Source organism: Gasterosteus aculeatus, chromosome 16, assembly GCF_964276395.1.
Source record: "Gasterosteus aculeatus chromosome 16, fGasAcu3.hap1.1, whole genome shotgun sequence".
Taxonomy (NCBI): domain Eukaryota; kingdom Metazoa; phylum Chordata; class Actinopteri; order Perciformes; family Gasterosteidae; genus Gasterosteus; species Gasterosteus aculeatus.
The window spans coordinates 19,984,652-20,007,514 of record NC_135704.1 but is presented as its reverse complement, the minus strand read 5'-3'; the positions used below and the strand labels follow the sequence as shown (position 1 = coordinate 20,007,514).

General features: G+C 44.6%; 2 protein-coding genes and 1 long non-coding RNA gene across 7 annotated transcripts in view; 2 read left to right on the top strand and 1 right to left on the bottom strand.

Annotated features, from left to right (window-relative positions):
• Positions 1–1,078: 1,078 nt before the first annotated feature.
• ube2g2 (ubiquitin-conjugating enzyme E2G 2 (UBC7 homolog, yeast)) lies at positions 1,079–6,784 on the top strand. Its single transcript, XM_040201066.2, has 6 exons — positions 1,079–1,272; positions 2,006–2,041; positions 2,148–2,193; positions 4,664–4,782; positions 5,618–5,758; positions 5,852–6,784. The coding sequence occupies exons 1-6, from the start codon at positions 1,230–1,232 to the stop codon at positions 5,962–5,964; spliced, it is 498 nt and encodes a 165-aa protein (XP_040057000.1). The 5' UTR covers positions 1,079–1,229; the 3' UTR covers positions 5,965–6,784.
• An 872-nt stretch (positions 6,785–7,656) lies between these two features.
• The window catches only part of LOC120833693 (thrombospondin-type laminin G domain and EAR repeat-containing protein), a 17,072-nt gene continuing 1,865 nt past the window's right edge, over positions 7,657–22,863 (top strand). The window contains exons 1-15 of one of the 5 annotated variants that reach the window (XM_040201063.2): positions 7,657–8,109; positions 8,667–8,865; positions 9,712–9,776; positions 9,859–10,020; positions 10,101–10,333; positions 10,723–10,813; positions 12,791–12,944; positions 14,634–14,765; positions 15,373–15,490; positions 15,573–15,687; positions 15,883–16,063; positions 16,558–16,616; positions 16,758–16,934; positions 18,229–18,407; positions 22,642–22,743. In XM_040201063.2, coding sequence (XP_040056997.1) covers positions 8,790–8,865; positions 9,712–9,776; positions 9,859–10,020; positions 10,101–10,333; positions 10,723–10,813; positions 12,791–12,944; positions 14,634–14,765; positions 15,373–15,490; positions 15,573–15,687; positions 15,883–16,063; positions 16,558–16,616; positions 16,758–16,934; positions 18,229–18,407; positions 22,642–22,743 — 1,844 coding nt within the window. In that variant the 5' untranslated portion in view covers positions 7,657–8,109; positions 8,667–8,789. Of the gene's footprint in view, positions 8,110–8,666; positions 8,866–9,711; positions 9,777–9,858; positions 10,021–10,100; positions 10,334–10,722; positions 10,814–12,790; positions 12,945–14,633; positions 14,766–15,372; positions 15,491–15,572; positions 15,688–15,882; positions 16,064–16,557; positions 16,617–16,757; positions 16,935–18,228; positions 18,408–22,342; positions 22,511–22,641; positions 22,744–22,863 lie in introns of those variants that run through there. The other 4 variants (XM_040201064.2, XM_040201065.2, XM_078091043.1 and 1 more) reach the window with 4 other exon arrangements.
• Positions 15,002–22,863, bottom strand: part of LOC144388806 (uncharacterized) — a 10,099-nt gene continuing 2,237 nt past the window's right edge. Inside the window, exons 2-3 of the long non-coding RNA XR_013453067.1 lie at positions 15,855–16,038; positions 15,002–15,668 (exon numbers count right to left, since the gene is read on the bottom strand). This is a non-coding gene — a long non-coding RNA (uncharacterized LOC144388806). The remainder of the gene's footprint in view (positions 15,669–15,854; positions 16,039–22,863) is intronic.

Below are 22,863 nucleotides of genomic sequence, written 5' to 3'. Positions count from 1 at the left end.
AAAAAGCCATGGGTTAAAAATGTAATGTTAGTTGCCTTGAATAAAAGCGTCAGCTAAATGACCTGTAATGTGATGTAAGTGCAGCTTCTGGCAGCAGCTGTACTTGCTCAGCTGTAGTGGCAAACTGATAAAGCTGGCTCAAATGAACCTGCGCAGGAGCAGGTTCAACTTTTTGGATGTGTTGCTATGGTGATTTAGCCAAACTTGCTTTGTGGAACCGAAAAGCCTGATCTTTGTAATCTTATACTGAAAATGATCCGGCTAACTCAGTTAGCCAGGAACGGGGCCCTGGTGTGAGTCTGTGTGGTCGTCATGGTGACAGAGTGAGTGGTGCATGTGTCTGTAACTTGCTGTTCCAACTCAGTAGCTGTGTCTCAATTCCCTAGGCTGCATCCTTGGAGGACCCAGCCTTCTAGTCGAGCCTGGTCCTCCAACAACTGCATACGCTTTACCGAGCGGTCTCTGAAATGGGACGGTCTGGCCTGCTTGGGTCATCAGCTTTACCTCCACTGCTCCCGTTGCCTAGCAACCTGCTGCACTTGATAGTAAAAAGCTTGGTTGCAAAGGATAGATCAGATGTGTTCTCCAAACCGGCTCCTGGAGGGCTGCGTCCCTCGACCACGTTCAGAGGAGCCGACCAAACGGGACAGCTGAGTCGTAGCGGAAGTGACGTATGCGGTTGACGAATGCGTCCTTAAGGGTGCAGCCTAGCGACATTGGGACACAGCTTGTATATTGTCTCTCTTCCAAGTTCAACATTGAGTCGTTACAATAGTGCTGGGATTTTATTAAGGTAGTAATAAACTCTTCATGTATTGTAATATGCTTCATGTATGGTAATTTTATTTGTATATATAAAAATATAAAATAAACACATTTATTTACATTATATATATACAGATATACATAAATATGTCCAAATTTCAGATCAACACTATTAATGATAAATTTCACTTATAAAGACACACATTCTCTATAATAAACGATTTATACATGTGTCTGGTTTTTGTATATACACATAAATAAGAAAACTCAATAGAACTGCATAATAATAACACACTGACGTCATGACGTCGTCGCGGTGCGCCAGTGGGGGACGCTGTCAGCTGACAAGTTCACGCAAACATCACTAAATGCGCATGCGCTGAGCGCGTGACTCGTTGCGGGGTAAAAGAACAACAGTGAAACTTGGAGCTGATCTCTGCTTCGTGTTCCTCCGTTACAGTGCGATGGCCGGCACCGCGCTGAAGAGGCTCATGGCGGAGTACAAACGTGAGTTAACGGAACCTTCCGCAAACGGGAAACCACGTTGGCTAGCAGCTAAGCTAACAGTCCCATGAGATCCTGTGATCTTCCCGCACCGACTGAACGAACAGCAGATATAGCGGCACCCTTCCTCCGCGGGGCTTCGTTGTTGTGTGTCGAGCACTGAGGCGTGATATAAAGCTGACGTGTAACTTAAGTTCGGCATGTTTTTTTCTGACCCGCAGCAGCAATAACGCGGTTACAGGACTCATTATGTAACATCGGTGGGAGCAGCTCGTCTGTGCCGGTTCCTCGTACACCGCCAACTCATTAAATAAGAACACTTTGACCCAAACACGGTAGCGGGAAGCTGTTTGTTTGTGTTCCAAAATAAGGAAGGAGCTCGAGGAGCTTCAATGCTGCGACTGCCACGTTTGTTTGATTACTAACGAGAGCTTGGCGTGCGGGTGTTAGCTAGCAATGGCTAACCTGTTAGCTAGCTACCAGGTGGCTAACCTGTTAGCTAGCTACCAGGTTAGTTTTGGAAAAACATGGAGTCCTGTTTCAACATGTTAGTTAGTCGGGTTGTTTGTTATGTAGCACATCGCTGTTAGCGTGTTAGCATAGCGGCGTGTGTTTCTCTCGTTGTTATAAATAACGTAGTTGTACAGGTGACGTTCAGAGTGTGGGATCGATCAGACGTCACCACTGCGTTCCAGCATGCTAACCCGAAGCTAACCCCCGATTACATGTGTTGCAGAGCTGACTCTGAACCCACCTGAGGGGATCGTTGCAGGTGAGACTCAACCGAGAGTTTAGTGTGTTTTACCTGTAGATAACGGCATCAGACTTTATGTGTGTGTCACACTTATAGATTAACACGATTGTGTTTGTTTCTGCAGGTCCAGCAAATGAGGAGAACTTCTTTGAATGGGAGGCTCTTATTATGTGAGTATAAACATGTGATCAGACATGTATGTAAACATGACGGATTACTGAGTGAATGCTGACTACGACCCTTCTGCTTCTGTAGTTGCTTTGCTAAGGATTAAGAGTGAGAATAGCTGAAGCCTGGGGGTTCCCACTGCAGAAGCGAACCAAATGTAGAACCTATTGGCTGTCGGTAAATTATGACGTCACGGCTGTATCACAGCTACACTGTTAGCATAGCCTAGCACACATAAACCCAGACACCATTCAGAAAACAAGCTTTTTAAAAGTCATCTGATTGTCGTCTGGCTGTGGAACACGATGAATTCACCCTTTCTACACGTGGCCATCACGCTGTCCTGTGTCTCTGCGATTAAATCTCTCACATTACTGAAGTGAAGCAACTGTGGCTGGATGAACGTGTCTGACTTTACGTTGTTATGAAACTTGTTATTTTTAATGCTGCAGTCTGCATCAAGCTGCCCTTCAATTTAACCCGCAGCTCATCCACAGCCCAACTGTGTGACATAACGTCTTTACACCCCATAATTACCTGGGACAACACTCCGGTGGAGCTACCTGGCTCTCTGCTCCGTCGCCCTTGGCAACGGTGACATCAGAAAAAGTTCTAATCATCAGTCGAACAACATTTTAGAGCCAAGACGTCCAAAAATATGAATATCTGGTTATTTTAATTAACTATTGATTTATGTCATCGATATAAAATATACTTAGTAGGGCTGCAACTAACGATTTTGATAATCGATTAATCGGTCGATTATTTCTTCGATTAATCGATGAATCAGATTTAAAAAACAGCATTAAAAAGCTTTCCAACCCTTTTTTCTAAGGCAGAACTGCAAATTCACATTGCAAAAATACTCCAGAAAGTACAGGTTGCCCCTTGAACATAATCATTTATAAAGAAAAATACAAATCTGAAAATTTAACAGGATTTGTTTTGAAGTCAGAACTTCACTCAAACACACCCCCATGTTAACTTGAAGCTTATTCATGAAATTATTACTATTGTAGTGCGAGTTAAGTAAACGTACACACCCAATCTAAGCACAGCTAAAAAACATCCAAGTCCTATGAGATTCATTTAAAATGGCATTTGTAATAAATGCATTAGAGGCTTCTTTGTGTCATCGTGTGTGTGTGTGTGTGTGTGTGTGTGTGTGTGTGTGTGTGTGTGTGTGTGTGTGTGTGTGTGTGTGTGTGTGTGTGTGTGTGTGTGTGTGTGTGTGTGTGTGTGTGTGTGTGTGTGTGTCCCTTTACAGGCATAACATCGACTACCGAATAACCCACAATATGTGCACAAGCGCACTAACTACCGTATATGACCGCATTAAAAAGTACAATATATATATATATATATGTCAACAATAACCGATATGGGACAAAGCACAAAATATATACAAGACCACAGATTGAAAAATACGCTAACGCTAGCTTGATCAGCTGGATGACGAGTAAACAGCAGCAGCAGCAGCAGCAGAGCTGCTGGAGGCTCCTTACGTTCTTCACTCATACACGGACCGCGTGTTGCTCCCGTGCCAGGTTCCGTCTATGCTACATGTTTTGCCTTTGACACGGGGCCTTTCAGGGCTCTCAGGTGTCACGCATCGAGCGTGACAGTCACTCATTCCGGTCTTTAGTAACGCACTCCGCCACACGTCCAATTTCTCACGCTAAAAAAACAACTGACTTCGGTTCCTCATCAACCGCCCCGTCGGCCGTTGGAAGTCTAAGACGTCTCCTCTTTCCTCTACGTCGGCTCGCCGCTTTTATTTTTCATTTTTTGTTCTGCACGCAACTCATTGAATGACGTAATAATCACGCAACAAATCAATAATGAAATTCGTTGCCAATGCTTTTCATAATCTAATTTTATCGATTTCATTGATTCGTTGTTGCAGCCCTAATACTTGGTCATCGAAGCAACTTCTACAAGAAAAAATGTCAAACGTGACCTGATCCCATAAGAACCTAAAAGACGTTAAAATAAGAGTAAAACGTAAATAAATGGCCTCAATTGTAAATCATATTTTTGACGTTGTCATGGTGACATGTGGCAGCAAAGTGCGTTCCCATTCATATTGAGGGGTCAGGGTTAGGGTTTAGGGGCAGGATTGGACCTAGGCCTCCCTAATGAACTATGAGAACCTCCTAGGAATCCGATAACTCAAAGGCCCAAGGCCTGTTAGAACTCCCTATTTGACCACTAGAACCCCTTCAGTGTAGTCGAGACCCTAAGAACCTCTGAGAGGAACCATGGTTCCTCTCAAGCGACCACAAGAACCTCAAACCATTCTTAGTCTCCCAAAAGTAAGCTAGAAGTATCTACCAAAAACCAGCCTCCTGCGGTACCATGAGAGAGACCACTAGAACCCTACATGGCGTCTCTTGTTAAGGGTTTTATTCTCTTGAGGCTCTTACAGGAACCTCGCAGGCTTCTAACCCGGTTCTCCACCGTGTGTTTCAGGGGTCCTCAGGATACCTGTTTTGAAGGAGGCGTGTTTCCGGCCGTCCTCAGTTTCCCGTCCGATTATCCTCTCAGTCCTCCGAAGATGAGGTTCACCTGTGACATGTTTCACCCCAACAGTAAGTCCCGGGATTGATTTCCCTTCCTACAGTTCTGTAGTCGCCATGACTACAGAAACCTGCTGACCCTGCGCTTGACTGTAAACCCGTCATTTGACCTGTCGAGACGCGCCGTTGGCATGTAGTTAGCATGCTGTCATTAGCGCTGTGATTAGTGGACTGCAACCGGAGCGATGATGTCCCAGAAAGAAGACTGTCTGAGAGGGCTCTATACTGATTAGAGGATGGGACACTGGCAGGTGACCCCTCATCATCATCATCACAGACGCCAGCATGGACCCGAGCTTCCTGGATCTCCATCAGCAAACTGTTGCAGATAAAGATGAAACATTTGAAGAAGAAAACACTGAGCAGAGCTGCAGAGACTCAAACTGTCTGAAAGAACCAACTGGAGGATCATTCTGGACTTGAAACACGCCCTTTTGTTCCGCAGTAGCAGCAGCTGTTAAAAGCTGCACCTCCATGACAGGAAGCTGATCTCCGCATGATAACACACCACCAGATGTGACTCCAGATCCACTGATCTTCTCATTTCCTGCCTCAATGTACAGGAGCTTTAAAGTCAATGTGAACACGCCCCCTGAAACTACTCCAACAAATACGCGATAAATACAAATTCACTTTACAATAAGTACCCTTTGTCCACATCAACACGCTGACGCTCACTGTCGAAGTGTCTCCACTTTCAGCATTAAAGTTTCTCAGCTTTCAAAGTAAAAGCCTCTGGACTTTTAGTGTGACGGTGACTTCTCTTCTTCCAACCGTTTCTAGACTGTGTAGAAGTGCGACATCCCGGACTTCTCTCTGTGACATTACCTACCTCCTCCCCCCGTAGTCTATCCGGACGGTCGGGTGTGCATCTCCATCCTTCACGCTCCAGGAGATGATCCGATGGGCTATGAGAGCAGTGCAGAGAGGTGGAGTCCGGTCCAGAGTGTGGAGAAGATCCTGCTGTCTGTGGTCAGCATGTTGGCAGGTACAACAACACAACTTCACACCTGGATGTCGACTCATGTTGACGTTTAGCTCTGATGCTTTCTCTCTCGTCTCCTCACTCCTCTACTCCCAGAGCCCAACGATGAGAGTGGGGCCAACGTGGACGCCTCCAAGATGTGGCGGGATGACCGGGAGCAGTTCTACAAACTGGCTCAGAAGGTGGTGCGGAAGTCTCTGGGTCTTTAGGGCTGAGGGACGCCTCTCTGTTTGTGGCTCACAAACACTTGCTGCCTTTTTGACGCTGCAGCGTCGCCATGGAACACACACACACACACACACACACACACACACACACACACACACACACACACACACACACTCTGAGTGCTGCTGACACGGACGGATCAATAAACTGATGGACGGACTTTGCTGACCTTTGGATGAAGGCAGAATTTGCTAAAGGTGGACAAAAGAAGACCCGAGTGGACTGACACCAGCAGGTTCTTTGTTATTATCATCGTTATCAATATTATTAGGTGATGCGTTCAGGTCACATGCAAAACACTCATGACATCCGGACTAAACCAATCACACTAATCAATAAAGATTCTAACAAATATACCAATGAAGAATAAAAAAGCTCCCTACTTTAGAAGATTAAAATGAGCAACTCTTTCCAGAACTAGAAAATAAAAGTCCAAAGGTGTCTTTTATTATGAAAGGCCTGGTGGGAAAGAAGTCAGTTAAGTGAATGGCAACCCTTTCACAATAAAGGTTTGTAACACATGGTAGTGAAGTGTGATCTCGTCTTCAGAAACCTTAATGCACCAATCGGAGGGTTGAGTTTGATGCTGATGGAGGAGTGGGGAGATGATGAAACTGATGGAGGAGGAGGGTAGAAGCTCCTTCAGCTCCTCTTAGTTGGACTCGAAGCACTTTATCAGGTTCAGAGAAGCTTCGGCTGCTTTGAGCTCGCTTTTAAAAAATGTGTACCTCTGGTTTTAAAGTTCAAGACAATGAGCGTTTGTCTTTTATTTTGAAAGAATAAACTGAGTGGAAACCATAACGGTCTCTGATCATCACTAATTGATTACTCGTTGATCAGGTGGACAAAACAACCTGAACTCAAACACTGAAGAGTAGTACGAGATTTTTAAACTACTATCGGTAGTAAAGGTACTAGTACAACATTCTAAAGACGATCAGTGATTGGTTGTCATTCGCGTCTCTGACAATAGAGGATCATGGGTAATGTTCAGACATCAAAGGAGGTTAAAGTGTGTGTGTTTGTGCGTGTGAGATTACAACAGCTTCCTGCCTCAACCTGCCTTCAACAAAAACATCATCAAAGGCCATCAGGCAGAGAATGTTTGCACAGATGCTGTGTGTGTGTGTGTGTGTGTGTGTGTGTGTGTGTGTGTGTGTGTGTGTGTGTGTGTGTGTGTGTGTGTGTGTGTGTGTGTGTGTGTGTGCGTGCGTGCGTGCGTGCGTGTTATCGGAAAATAAAAGGCAAATCAAAAAATGCCACTTAAACTGTAAAGACCACTATGTGTGAGACATTTAAATCGAAATATTAACCGTTCGCTTACTCGCAACATTTTGCTCTTCAGTCAAATTTGATATCTGACAACTTTTATCAATAACCAGGATATGGTACGGTTAGCTTAACTTAATATATATATATATACATAGGCGTATGTATAGGTTTATATATAGTAAAATATATATATATAAACGTAAATATGAGTACATATATGGATATACCAGGTTAAGGTAAGCTTAGCATGTCCTAGTTCCTAATAAAAGATAAAACTAGTCAGATATCCAACTACATATATATAGTATGAGTAAATATGTACTGCTATGTATAGTATATATATGTCTCTCGTATACATATATAGTACACTATATTTATATAAACTTATACATATTGTATTGACATGTGTATATATATACTTGTATATGTGTGTACTTGTGTATGTATGTGTATATATATATATATATATATATATATATATATATATATATACATTAAGAGACAGAGAGATATTCTCCCCTCCTCTCTCTCTCTCTCCAGCTCCTCCCCCTCAGGTATATTTAAATATGGGCGAGCGAGCCTGTGGTGAGCTGTCTGTCTCTCCTTCACACCTAAAGGACAGCGGCTGGAGCAGAAGACGGATGGACAGAAGTTTAAAGATCAGAAGTGAATCGTTTGAGGAGTTTAATGAATCTGATTTTCACTGGACATCTTTTGTTATCATTTTATATTTTGTGGACAGAAGGACAACTCAAGAGAACAATGAGTAGTGGAGGAAGGGACGACCTCCACTGGACCACTAGTTGATCCAGGGTCAGCGCAGACGGCTGGATGACCTTTGACCCTTTGACCAGGTTTGATTCTCCATTTGAATAAAATGAGCTTCAGAGAAAATAAGTTTGATGGTTTCAGTTGAAATATCTAAATTATTTGATTATTGAGTATTCTAAAGATCTTCTGAAGATTTAAAGATTATAATTATGGATAAAGGTGCAGATAGAAATCCATACTTTAAAGGAGGCGTGTCCACTGTCACCTTGAAAACCATCATCAGCTCCTTCAGATCAGATCTAATATTTTAAATATGTTTCATTTATTAGCATTTATTATCAAAAGTTGGACACACTCAAAGAGAAAAACGTCCAAACGTTTAACTGGTACTGTATACATATATATATATATATATATATATATATATATATATATATATATATATATAGTGTGGTTATATACATAGTTGCTTTCATATATATATATATATATATATATATATATATGAAAGCAACTATGTATACAACGTCTTCTGCTTTAAGACTTTTAGTGACTCTCCTCAAAGAGCGCTGCCGTGCCGTTTAATGTGCCTCAAATGCCGCTTCACTAACAACAATAATAATCATCATCTGTTTAACAGACATTTGAATAAACAGAAGATCAGAACCTCCGACTGGATCCAGTCCGGCCGTACGATGGCGGTGAGCGGCGCCGGACCAGAGGCAGCGCAGTGAGGGCGAGTCAGACCTGCGTGGCTGGTGTGATGTTAGCGCGTCGCTCCCTGCTGCTCACCTGGGTGATGCTCACCACTGGAGTCCAAAGCTGGAGACCCTGCACCGGTACCACGACGCTAGCTTAGCTAGCTTAGCTTAGAACAGACACTGGAAACCTTAACAAAACCTTCACCAAAAAGCAATACGAATGAGACACTTTGTATGTGTTTGTCCTAACCGAGTATGAAGACCGGAGGGCAGAGAAGCCCTGCTACAATAAAAAGAGGGAAAGGAAGTTTACTTCAACTGTGAAGTCTTTCCTATTTACAAGTTAGTCATCAACGCATCCTGTTGTCCGCTGCCTTCAGTTGACTGGAGAGAGGGTCAAAAGGTGGAAGCTAAGTCAGAGCTAACGCTAATATGCCTTTAGCAGAGCTAAGTCAGAGCTAATAAGACTAGAACTGTGAGGAATAAGTTCAGCATCTGAAAGAAAGTGACGTCTCATCCCTCCTCCATTGATGGATTTTCCCCTCTTACTAAACCCCTGATATTAACATTGTGTACAGTATATGTGGGTACTGTGTTTCATGTGATACAGACAACGTTGAGCGGCTTTGTGCTTTGTTGAAATGTGAGATCGGTTTCTGTGCATGTCGCCCCCTCCCTCCATTCATCCTCCATTCATCCTCCATTGATCTTTCTGCAGCAGCAGAACACACAGACCGCCTTACAGGAGCTTAAAGGGGAATTCCAGCCCCAAAACTAACTCCCTCTATGTCTCTTTCAATTAATTTCTGACACCATTGACATAATAATAATAATATTATACGTGACCTTGAGGGTGAAGGTCTTGTTCCGCCGGGTAAAACATGACGAAATGTATACAACACAAACGTTAAAAGACATAGTTTACTATTCTCTGTAAATGTTCTGTACGTAGTGTTTGTATCATAGTATCTTTGTCCTCCTCAGACTTGCTACCTGTTGACCTGTTGGCCAGAGCCCTGCCGCACCCGGGACAAGTCCCGCCCCCACAGGTAGGCCAGTTGGGGGGAGAGATGGGAAGAGGAGCGATGAATGACTGCTGGATGAACAAATGATCAGTGAATTGACCATCAGTTGCAGATGGTTCAGTCCAAAGGGTCCAGAGGTCTCCGATTGGTCGGCACTGTGGCAACAACGCTGACTTTTCCCGCCTCTCAAATCTTCAGCAACTGCGAGTATTTCCCTGCTGAGTTCTCATTGGTCGTCACCTTCAAGATACAGAGACTGAAACCGAAGGTGAACCCGTAGAACTGATGGAGCCTGGCCCGCTTGGCTCTGGTTCACACTGGTTTTACTTGCCCCCTCTCTGTTTCCAGAGGAATGAGTACATCTTCTCCTTGGTGGAAGAGGCATCTGATTCGCTGCTGCTGGGCCTGCGGGTCTCAGGGAACCGCCTCTATTTCCTGTCTGCGGCCCTCGGTGTCGGTAGACGGAGCCGACTGAGCTTCAAGGATGTTGGACTTGATGACAACCGCTGGCACACAGTGGTGCTAGCTGTCACCGGACTCTACGCCACGCTGACCATCGACTGTGGACTTTCTCTTGAGCTGTGAGTGGCCATCAGACCACCTGACTGGTTTAGCCTGGTCCAGCTTAGTCCACTTCAGACTGGTCAAGTCATACTGGTTTGGTCCAGTTGAGCTTGGTTGGTTTCTTTGGGTTTGGTTCAGTTCATTTCAGTCCGACTCAGTTCAAGGCAGTTCCACGTGGTTCTGTCTGCTTCATCCTGGTGCACCTTTGTTAACTGAAGCCTGGTTCAGTCCAGCTCGGCCTGCTTTAATTTAGACTGAGTAAGTCTGTCTTAGCCTGCTTTTAACTTTGGTTCAGTTTGGTAAATACAATTAACAGCACATCCCTGGTATTTTCCAGATGAGTACACCAGCACATAGACCAGTTGAGACCAGTAGAAATGAATCTAACTGGTTTCCTGTCTCCCAGTAAACAGGTCCAGTCGTTCCCCAGCACTCTAAGCACCAAAGGGTCCAGCTTCTTCATCGGCAGTAGGAGGAGTTTGAGGGGGCGCTTCACTGTGAGTTGGAATATAGGATTGAGACCTCAGACGTTCATTCGGGCTACAAACCTGAGAGATGTTTTGTGTGTTTACGTACAAGGTGAACGTTAGCACCAAACACTGGGATTCATGCATTGTGTGGTTAACATTAGCACCAAACACTGGGATTCATGCATTGTGTGGTTAACATTAGCACCAAACACTGGGGTTCATGCATTGTGTGGTTAACGTTAGCACCAAACACTGGGATTCATGCATTGTGTGGTTAACATTAGCACCAAACACTGGGGTTCATGCATTGTGTGGTTAACGTTAGCACCAAACACTGGGGTTCATGCATTGTGTGGTTAACGTTAGCACCAAACACTGGGGTTCATGCATTGTGTGGTTAACATTAGCACCAAACACTGGGGTTCATGCATTGTGTGGTTAACGTTAGCACCAAATACTGGGGTTCATGCATTGTGTGGTTAACATTAGCACCAAACACTGGGGTTCATGCATTGTGTGGTTAACGTTAGCACCAAACACTGGGGTTCATGCATTGTGTGGTTAACGTTAGCACCAAATACTGGGGTTCATGCATTGTGTGGTGAACGTTAGCACCAAACACTGGGGTTCATGCATTGTGTGGTTAACGTTAGCACCAAATACTGGGGTTCATGCATTGTGTGGTTAACATTAGCACCAAACACTGGGGTTCATGCATTGTGTGGTTAACATTAGCACCAAACACTGGGGTTCATGCATTGTGTGGTTAACGTTAGCACCAAATACTGGGGTTCATGCATTGTGTGGTTAACGTTAGCACCAAATACTGGGGTTCATGCATTGTGTGGTGAACGTTAGCACCAAACACTGGGGTTCATGCATTGTGTGGTTAACGTTAGCACCAAACACTGGGGTTCATGCATTGTGTGGTTAACATTAGAGCCAAACACTGGGGTTCATGCATTGTGTGGTGAACGTTAGCACCAAAAACTGGGGTTCAAGCATTGTGTGGTTAACATTAGCACCAAACACTGGGGTTCATGCATTGTGTGGTTAACATTGGCACCAAACACTGGGGTTCATGCATTGTGTGGTGAACGTTATCACCAAAAACTGGGGTTCAAGCATTGTGTGGTTAACGTTAGCACCAAACACTGGGGTTCATGCATTGTGTGGTTAACGTTAGCACCAAACACTGGGGTTCATGCATTCTGTGGTTAACGTTAGCACCAAACACTGGGGTTCATGCATTCTGTGGTTAACGTTAGCACCAAACACTGGGGTTCATGCATTGTGTGGTTAACTTTAGCGCCAAACACTGGGGTTCATGCATTGTGTGGTCAACGTTAGCACCAAATACTGGGGTTCATGCATTGTGTGGTTAACATTAGCACCAAAAACTGGGGTTCATGCATTGTGTGGTTAACATTAGCACCAAACACTGGGGTTCATGCATTGTGTGGTTAACGTTAGCACCAAATACTGGGGTTCATGCATTGTGTGGTTAACGTTAGCACCAAACACTGGGGTTCATGCATTGTGTGGTCAACGTTAGCACCAAACACTGGGGTTCAAGCATTGTGTGGATAACGTTAGCACCAAATACTGGGGTTCATGCATTGTGTGGTGAACGTTAGCACCAAAAACTGGGGTTCATGCATTGTGTGGTTAACGTTAGCACCAAATACTGGGGTTCATGCATTGTGTGGTTAACGTTAGCACCAAATACTGGGGTTCATGCATTGTGTGGTTAACATTGGCACCAAACACTGGGGTTCATGCATTGTGTGGTCAACGTTAGCACCAAACACTGGGGTTCATGCATTGTGTGGTTAACGTTATTAACGTATTAAACATCAGGTCAGATTAGTTCACGGATTAAGTAATGTTAGTATCAAATATTGAGTGTGATTAGTTTGAATATTGTGTGCTTAATGTGTTAATGTAAAGTTAGCATCAAACGTTACCGTTATCCGATAAAACATTCAAACTTTCTGTTTTCAGGGTCTTCTGCGTCAGCTAGTTCTGCTTCCTGGTTCAGATGCCACGCCCAGACTGTGCCCGACCTCTGACCCCAGCCTGGCTGAGCTGTCCATCCCCCAGGTCCTAAAGTCCCCGGCTCTGCAGCCTGAGCAGCGAGGCCCAGTATACCCATACGGTGAGGAGGGGGCTGTCTCACACTGAACTGTGGCTCATCGGCTAGTGAAACACCAGAGACACAATTAGTCTATTTTTGTTGTGAAGAATGGTTGGTTAAGCCAACCGCTGACAGCTAGCCTTACTTCTTCACCACATCAGACAGATTTCAGTTTTTTTGCTTTTGGTGAAAAAAACGGTGTTGTGTATTTGTCCACGGCAATGGCCCCCATCCTGTTTTTGCCTCACGGACTGGTTTCATTGTTCTGTCTTCATGTTGTCTTGATGGTGTGGCCATAAACATGAGTGGACATGGACATGTCAAGAGGAACAAGCGCATGTAACTGGGAGAGAAATTGGTCATTTTAAAAAGAAAACAGTTTTTAGAAAAAAAGAGTCAAATGAAAATAAGTTATTTATTCTTTCTACGGATCGGTATCATTGGCTCACAGAATGGTACCAGTCCGCGGCCTGGTGGTTGGGGACCACTAGTCTAGGTTGAATCACAGCGAGTAAGGGAACTTTTTCTATCCTTTGAACTATTGGGCTTTCAGATTAATACGCGTTGGTCCGTGGGAAACATGCCTGAATAAAACAAAGAAAGTCCTTTTCCTCAAAACTCTAAAACAATTATATATTCAGCCCGGATCCTGAAACCTGGATCAGAACCAGTGGACGGCTTCACCTGAGTGGCCTGTGACTGCAGGTGGTTCAGGTTGTGATGGTATCAGGGATTCAGCAACCTGAGCTGCTTCCTGTGTGTGTGTGTGTGTGTGTGTGTGTGATGGACAGCAGGTGTCTGCCCTACTGTTTGATGTGCGTTTCCAACATAACAGGTGCTGACTACCTGGTACAGGTGTCTTCTTCTTCCTGTTACAGTCTATTTACTTTGGAAATGTCACTGCAACACTGCATCTTTCAGGCGATCAGATTCACCTATCTGTCCATTGCAGATCCCATGGTTAGCCTAGCTTAGCACAAGGACTGGGCAGTATGAGGAACACGATATCCTCCCCGCTAATGCTAGCATAGCTTTGTGAGTCCATAGCACTGATCGGCAGCCCCCACCATGTGATTATTGTGTCACAGTGAGGAAACTGATATCAAGCTGAAAGAAGAAGAGAGACGTTTGTTGAGGTGGAGCTTGAGCAGCCTCAGGCTCACAGAAGTAACGTTGATACAGTTCAGCAGACTAAACCCTCTGCGACCCACAGCTTAAATACGCCTCAATCAGCTAATCTGTCTTTTCTGTTTCATTTATGTGAGGTGAGTGACCTGATTTGAAATCTCAGGTGATGTCGTGTTAGCTAGCTGAGGCTAAAGCTAACAGGTGAGAGATTGCTCAGCGGGCTTGTAATATTGCTACCAGGCCCTCCTTTTACAGCGCTAAGAACCGGCCATGTGTAAAGAGCTCAGCACTCTGTTGTCCCTGCAGGTTCATGTGTAATGATGATACATCACAGGTGGTTACCTTCCGTCTGACCTTCAGTCAGATACGCTTACTGATTTAGTCCGTTTGTGGTTCTGTGTCGCTGAAGGATTGTTCCAGAGTAAAAAAGGAGTTTTCCATCACTCCTGTTAGCGGTAAGAATGTGATTTCAATGAAACTCCACAACATGTGTTTTCCTAGTTTTTAGGAGTGGTGAATGGATATCAGGCAGAATAATGATTCCATAGCGGTTTGATGAACCATGTTGTTGTCGTGCTTTAGAAGCGGAGGCCAGAGTGACCCTGGGTGATCCTCCTCCGTGCGCTGGTGCAGAAGAGGGTCAGCTGTGGTTCAACGCTCAGAGGAAAGGCCTGTTCATCTGTGAGGGGCTCTCCTGGAGGACTCTGCTGCAGCGTGAGTCTCCACATCTGTCACATGTTTACATCCATGATGATCATATAGATTTATAGGACAATAAAAATAACCACACCACAATATAGTTTTCATTTTAAGTCTTTGAGTCAGTAAGTCATATATTGACAAAAATAGTCAAGCTGATCTGCTAAAATCCGTTATTTTGATTCCACATTTATTATTTGACCCTCTGATTATTATAAAATATGCTAATGTTTAAAGAAGACACATCATGCATTTCAAGACTCATACTTGTATTCAGACTTTCCACTAGCACATAAATAATAATATGCTTTTTCTCGTGTTGCCTGTGTGAATATCCCTGTATTCACCTTCTGTCTGAAACAATCCATTTCAGCGGGTTAGGGCCAAGGCCACGTGAGGCCTAAAATAAATCTTATTAAAAAATGACGTTTGTTCCACGCTTCCACATTGTGCCTGCGATGAGGACTGTGGCCTCGAGGTAATGCACAAAATATATAAAAAGTGAAAATATGAAGGAACTCCACAGTCTCCATGGCTGAAGTAAATAGTAGATATTCTTGATCCAGCAAACGGAAGGAGACCAGTGAAGTGTCTCCTCCGCCGTATTACTCGTCCTCTGCAGATCAGCAGCGTCTGGACTACGTGGAGGACCACCAGGATCTGTACACCAGCTCAGAGACCTTTGATGTGGAGGTCTTCTCCATCCCGTCTGAAGGTCTGTTCCTGGCTGCAGCCAACAGGTACTGATCTACAAACAGGAAGTGGGTGGTTGACCTGGTGACAGTCTAGAGGATGTGGGGGACTAACCTTCTGGTCCCTTAGGGACTCCCGTCCCGGTTCGGGTATCTACAAATGGAGGAATGGGTCCTTCCAGCTCTACCAGAACATCAGCACTCAGGAGGCTCGAGCCTGGAAACACTTCACCGTCGGAGAGCAGGTGAAATAAAAAAGAAATACTCTTTACTAGCCAGACTACTTTCTCTTATTGTTAGGGCTCTTTGATCTCTAGCAGTGTGACCTTTGACCTCTGGCTGACCTTTAGCTGTGTTACCATATGGTTGTTATCTAAGTTCACCATAGGAATTCTTTCCAATATATTTGTACCTTAACACGTCTTGCCTCTTCTCATCAGTTTTTCCTGGTGGTGGCGAACTCCGGGGAGGCTGAGCCCGAGCTGTCAGTCATCTACCGGTGGAACCAGCGGCGCCGGCGGTTCCTCCGTCACCAGACTTTGGAGACTCATGCCGCTCTGGACTGGGAAGCCTTCCACATCCACGACCACAGCTTCCTGGTGGTGGCCAATCACAGACGAGGTAAACATCCATAATCCATCAATCAATAAGTGTCAACCAATCAGAATATTCAACGGATCAAATGGGAGGAATCTTCAGCTGAAGAAGAAAGAGGATCCAAAGCTCCGGAGCAACTACTAAAGGGTCTGATGAGAAGGAAGACTTCAGAGGGTCCACATCTCTTCATTAACATCAAACACTCCTCCACCTGCACTGTGGTGTGTGTGTGTGTGTGTGTGTGTGTGTGCGTCCTGTAAAGATAAAACACTCATTGATCTGAGCTGAAAGGAAGGAAATATTGTTTATGACGATATCCATCTGAAAGAAAACATAGAAAGAAAGAAAGTCAGCTGATGCAGGTGTGCTGCGGTTAGACACACACGCACACACACACACACATTTAAAGAAACAGTCCAATGTGTCGCCTCAAACTTCAAATGAGAAATTAGTCAAATAAATGATACAATATTTATAAAAACAGTAGTAATGTGATTCAAAGGTTTCTGTGTCTTCAGCCAGAGACTCAAATCACAACATCCAGAGTGTGATCTACAGGTGGGACGCAGCGACAAAGGTAAGAATGTCCTCACTAACTCACTCTGTCCTCATAAACGCTGTCTCCTCACTTTTCCTCTTCTGATCCAGCGTCCCTCCTCCGTCCTCTCATCCTTTGTCCTCCTTTCCTCCCGTCCTCTGTCCTGCCATCTCCCCGTAGATGTTCGAGGTGAACCAGACTCTGTCCACCTCAGGAGCTTATGACTGGGAGTTCTTCTCCGTGGGGCCGTATCACTTCCTAGTTGTCGCCAACACCTTCGACGGTCAGACCACCTCTGTCAGCTCCACTGTTTACATCTGGCTGGATGGCTGCTTCCAGACCTTCCAGAGCATCCCGGTGAGTCTCCACCTGTAAAGGTGAGTTTCTACCTACAGGAGTGAGTTTCTGCCCAACGGGGAGTCTCTACCTGTAAATAGGAGGGTCTATCTGTACAGGTGAGTCTCTACCTGTAAATAGGAGTCTCTATCTGTACAGGTGAGTCTCTACCTGTAAATAGGAGGGTCTATCTGTACAGGTGAGACTCTACCTGTAAATAGGAGTCTCTATCTGTACAGGTGAGACTCTACCTGTAAATAGGAGTCTCTATCTGTACAGGTGAGACTCTACCTGTAAATAGGAGTCTCTATCTGTACAGGTGAGTCTCTACCTGTAAATAGGAGGGTCTATCTGTACAGGTGAGACTCTACCTGTAAATAGGAGTCTCTATCTGTACAGGTGAGACTCTACCTGTAAATAGGAGGGTCTATCTGTACAGGTGAGACTCTACCTGTAAATAGGAGTCTCTATCTGTACAGGTGAGTCTCTACCTGTAAATAGGAGGGTCTATCTGTACAGGTGAGACTCTACCTGTAAATAGGAGTCTCTATCTGTACAGGTGAGACTCTACCTGTAAATAGGAGTCTCTATCTGTACAGGTGAGACTCTACCTGTAAATAGGAGGGTCTATCTGTACAGGTGAGACTCTACCTGTAAATAGGAGGGTCTATCTGTACAGGTGAGTCTCTACCTGTAAATAGGAGTCTCTATCTGTACAGGTGAGTCTACCTGTAAATAGGAGGGTCTATCTGTACAGGTGAGACTCTACCTGTAAATAGGAGGGTCTATCTGTACAGGTGAGACTCTACCTGTAAATAGGAGTCTCTATCTGTACAGGTGAGACTCTACCTGTAATTAGGAGTCTCTATCTGTACAGGTGAGACTCTACCTGTAAATAGGAGTCTCTAACTGTACAGGTGAGACTCCTAAGCAGCTCATTAAAATATACATGTGTGAAAGTGGCTTAGTATTTTTCCTGCTCAGTTAGTTAATGACGCTCTGATTAAAATGGGAAAGAAACCTTCCAATTAAAACACAGGAACCGGGGGGTGTAATTAATGTGTGTGCGTGCGGGTGTGTCTGTGGGGGGTTTCCAGTAGTCTGTTTAGACTCGTCCGTTCAGGGCGGATCATCTCACTGAAGACTTTTATTAGATTTTTTAAAAACCACAAAAAAGCTGTTAAAGCTTGATGAATCTTTAATTCCTCTTCTGACACAAAGGTCCTCCAAGCCTTAAAGCTGCTCACGTCTTGTGTAATAGACCTTCAAACAGTGTTATGAGGTCTGTATGAAACATACATTTGATCCTCTGCAGACGGTCGGAGCGACAGACTGGGAAACGTTTCAGATCGACGGACGCTTCTTTCTTGCCGTCGCCAACAGCCAGAAGGTCTCCAACCGCGGACCGAACCTCTACAGCCTCAACTCCACCGTGTACGAGCTGAACCGCCTCACCGAGACCTTCATCCGCTTCCAGGACATCGTCACACACAGGTGAGCCATCGTATAGACCAACAACACACCATAGAGACCAACAACACACCATAGAGACCAACAACACACCATAGAGACCAACAACACACCATAGAGACCAACAACACACCATAGAGACCAACAACACACCATAGAGACCAACAACACACCATAGAGACCAACAACACACCATAGAGACCAACAGCACATCATAGAGACCAACAACACACCATAGAGACCAACAACACACTAAATAGACCAACAACACACCATAGAGACCAACAACACATCATAGAGACCAACAACACACCATATAGACCAACAACACACCATAGAGACCAACAACACACCATAGAGACCAACAACACACCATATAGACCAACAACACACCATAGAGACCAACAGCACACCATAGAGACCAACAACACACTAAATAGACCAACAACACACCATAGAGACCAACAACACATCATAGAGACCAACAACACACCATATAGACCAACAACACACCATAGAGACCAACAACACACCATAGAGACCAACAACACACCATAGAGACCAACAACACACTAAATAGACCAACAACACACCATAGAGACCAACAACACACCATAGAGACCAACAACACACCATAGAGACCAACAGCAAACCATAGAGACCAACAACACACCATAGAGACCAACAACACACCATAGAGACCAACAACACATCATAGAGACCAACAACACACCATAGAGACCAACAACACACCATAGAGACCAACAACACACCATAGAGACCAACAACACACCATAGAGACCAACAACACATCATAGAGACCAACAACACACCATAGAGACCAACAACACACCATAGAGACCAACAACACATCATAGAGACCAACAACACACCATAGAGACCAACAACACACCATAGAGACCAACAACACACCATAGAGACCAACAGCACATCATAGAGACCAACAACACACCATAGAGACCAACAACACACCATAGAGACCAACAACACACCATAGAGACCAACAACACACCATAGAGACCAACAACACACCATAGAGACCAACAACACACCATAGAGACCAACAACACACCATAGAGACCAACAACACACCATAGAGACCAACAGCACATCATAGAGACCAACAACACACCATAGAGACCAACAACACACTAAATAGACCAACAACACACCATAGAGACCAACAACACATCATAGAGACCAACAACACACCATATAGACCAACAACACACCATAGAGACCAACAACACACCATAGAGACCAACAACACACCATATAGACCAACAACACACCATAGAGACCAACAGCACACCATAGAGACCAACAACACACTAAATAGACCAACAACACACCATAGAGACCAACAACACATCATAGAGACCAACAACACACCATATAGACCAACAACACACCATAGAGACCAACAACACACCATAGAGACCAACAACACACCATAGAGACCAACAACACACTAAATAGACCAACAACACACCATAGAGACCAACAACACACCATAGAGACCAACAACACACCATAGAGACCAACAGCAAACCATAGAGACCAACAACACACCATAGAGACCAACAACACACCATAGAGACCAACAACACATCATAGAGACCAACAACACACCATAGAGACCAACAACACACCATAGAGACCAACAACACACCATAGAGACCAACAACACACCATAGAGACCAACAACACATCATAGAGACCAACAACACACCATAGAGACCAACAACACACCATAGAGACCAACAACACATCATAGAGACCAACAACACACCATAGAGACCAACAACACACCATAGAGACCAACAACACACCATAGAGACCAACAGCACATCATAGAGACCAACAACACACCATAGAGACCAACAACACACCATAGAGACCAACAGCACATCATAGAGACCAACAACACACCATAGAGACCAACAACACACCATAGAGACCAACAGCAAACCATAGAGACCAACAACACACCATAGAGACCAACAGCACATCATAGAGACCAACAACACACCATAGAGACCAACAACACACCATAGAGACCAACAACACACCATAGAGACCAACAACACACCATAGAGACCAACAACACACCATAGAGACCAACAACACATCATAGAGACCAACAACACACCATAGAGACCAACAACACACCATAGAGACCAACAACACATCATAGAGACCAACAACACACCATAGAGACCAACAACACACCATAGAGACCAACAACACATCATAGAGACCAACAACACACCATAGAGACCAACAACACACCATAGAGACCAACAACACACCATAGAGACCAACAACACACCATAGAGACCAACAACACATCATAGAGACCAACAACACACCATAGAGACCAACAACACACCATAGAGACCAACAACACATCATAGAGACCAACAACACACCATAGAGACCAACAACACACCATAGAGACCAACAACACACCATAGAGACCAACAGCAAACCATAGAGACCAACAGCACATCATAGAGACCAACAACACACCATAGAGACCAACAACACATCATAGAGACCAACAACACACCATAGAGACCAACAACACACCATAGAGACCAACAGCAAACCATAGAGACCAACAACACACCATAGAGACCAACAACACACCATAGAGACCAACAGCACATCATAGAGACCAACAACACACCATAGAGACCAACAACACACCATAGAGACCAACAACACACCATAGAGACCAACAACACACCATAGAGACCAACAACACACCATAGAGACCAACAACACACCATAGAGACCAACAACACATCATAGAGACCAACAACACACCATAGAGACCAACAACACACCATAGAGACCAACAACACATCATAGAGACCAACAACACACCATAGAGACCAACAACACACCATAGAGACCAACAACACATCATAGAGACCAACAACACACCATAGAGACCAACAACACACCATAGAGACCAACAACACACCATAGAGACCAACAACACACCATAGAGACCAACAACACATCATAGAGACCAACAACACACCATAGAGACCAACAACACACCATAGAGACCAACAACACACCATAGAGACCAACAACACACCATAGAGACCAACAACACACCATAGAGACCAACAGCAAACCATAGAGACCAACAGCACATCATAGAGACCAACAACACACCATAGAGACCAACAACACACCATAGAGACCAACAGCAAACCATAGAGACCAACAACACATCATAGAGACCAACAACACATCATAGAGACCAACAACACACCATAGAGACCAACAACACACCATAGAGACCAACAGCAAACCATAGAGACCAACAACACACCATAGAGACCAACAACACACCATAGAGACCAACAACACATCATAGAGACCAACAACACACCATAGAGACCAACAACACACCATAGAGACCAACAACACACCATAGAGACCAACAACACACCATAGAGACCAACAACACATCATAGAGACCAACAACACACCATAGAGACCAACAACACACCATAGAGACCAACAACACATCATAGAGACCAACAACACACCATAGAGACCAACAACACACCATAGAGACCAACAACACACCATAGAGACCAACAGCACATCATAGAGACCAACAACACACCATAGAGACCAACAACACACCATAGAGACCAACAGCAAACCATAGAGACCAACAACACACCATAGAGACCAACAGCACATCATAGAGACCAACAACACACCATAGAGACCAACAACACACCATAGAGACCAACAACACCTTAGAAACCAACAACACACCATAGAGACCAACAACACCTTAGAAACCAACAACAACACACAACCTAGGGTCCATTTCAAGAAGCGGGTTTAGTGGAAACTCAGTTGTTCACCGTGCGATGAGAGAAACTCTGGCTTGTCTGTTCCAGAAAGGGAGGTAACTAAAGCTCGGGGTCAGTCGCCATGGTAACTGAGCCTGTGAACATAACCAAAGGGATTTGCACAAAAGTAGAATCCAGAAATCCAGAAAGAAGGGAATCCAGGATAAGTGACTGATGTTAATCGGTTGCACGTTTTCTGAGCCGGGATGAGAAGGAGGAGCTTAGTCAATCCAGGTGTACATAGGATCCCTGGACTATAGAAAACAACACCAACTACATAGGGACAAACAACAGAACGTTGTGGTGGTGTTTCTCTGACGGTGTTCCTCTGATGGTGTTGCGCTCAGTGCTGTGGACTGGGAGTTCTTCACTATCGGAGAGGAGAAGTTCTTGGTTGTGGCCAACTCTCATGACGGCAGTTCCTACTCTCTGAATAGTGTTGTCTACAGGTGCGTACTTCCTGTTTGTTGGTGTTTGGTGGTGCGTGTTGTTTTTTGTTGTTTGTTTGCATTTGTTGATCTTTGTTGATGCTCAGTGGTTCCTGTTGGAGTCTCTGTGTGTGTAATGGA

Excerpts from the sequence above, each read along its gene's own strand:
- ube2g2 (XM_040201066.2), top strand. The coding sequence starts at position 1,230 with ATGGCCGGCACCGCGCTGAAGAGGCTCATGGCGGAGTACAAAC. Across the intron at positions 2,194-4,663 it reads GAATGGGAGGCTCTTATTAT|GGGTCCTCAGGATACCTGTT; the intron begins GTGAGTATAAAC and ends CGTGTGTTTCAG. Across the intron at positions 4,783-5,617 it reads TGACATGTTTCACCCCAACA|TCTATCCGGACGGTCGGGTG; the intron begins GTAAGTCCCGGG and ends CTCCCCCCGTAG.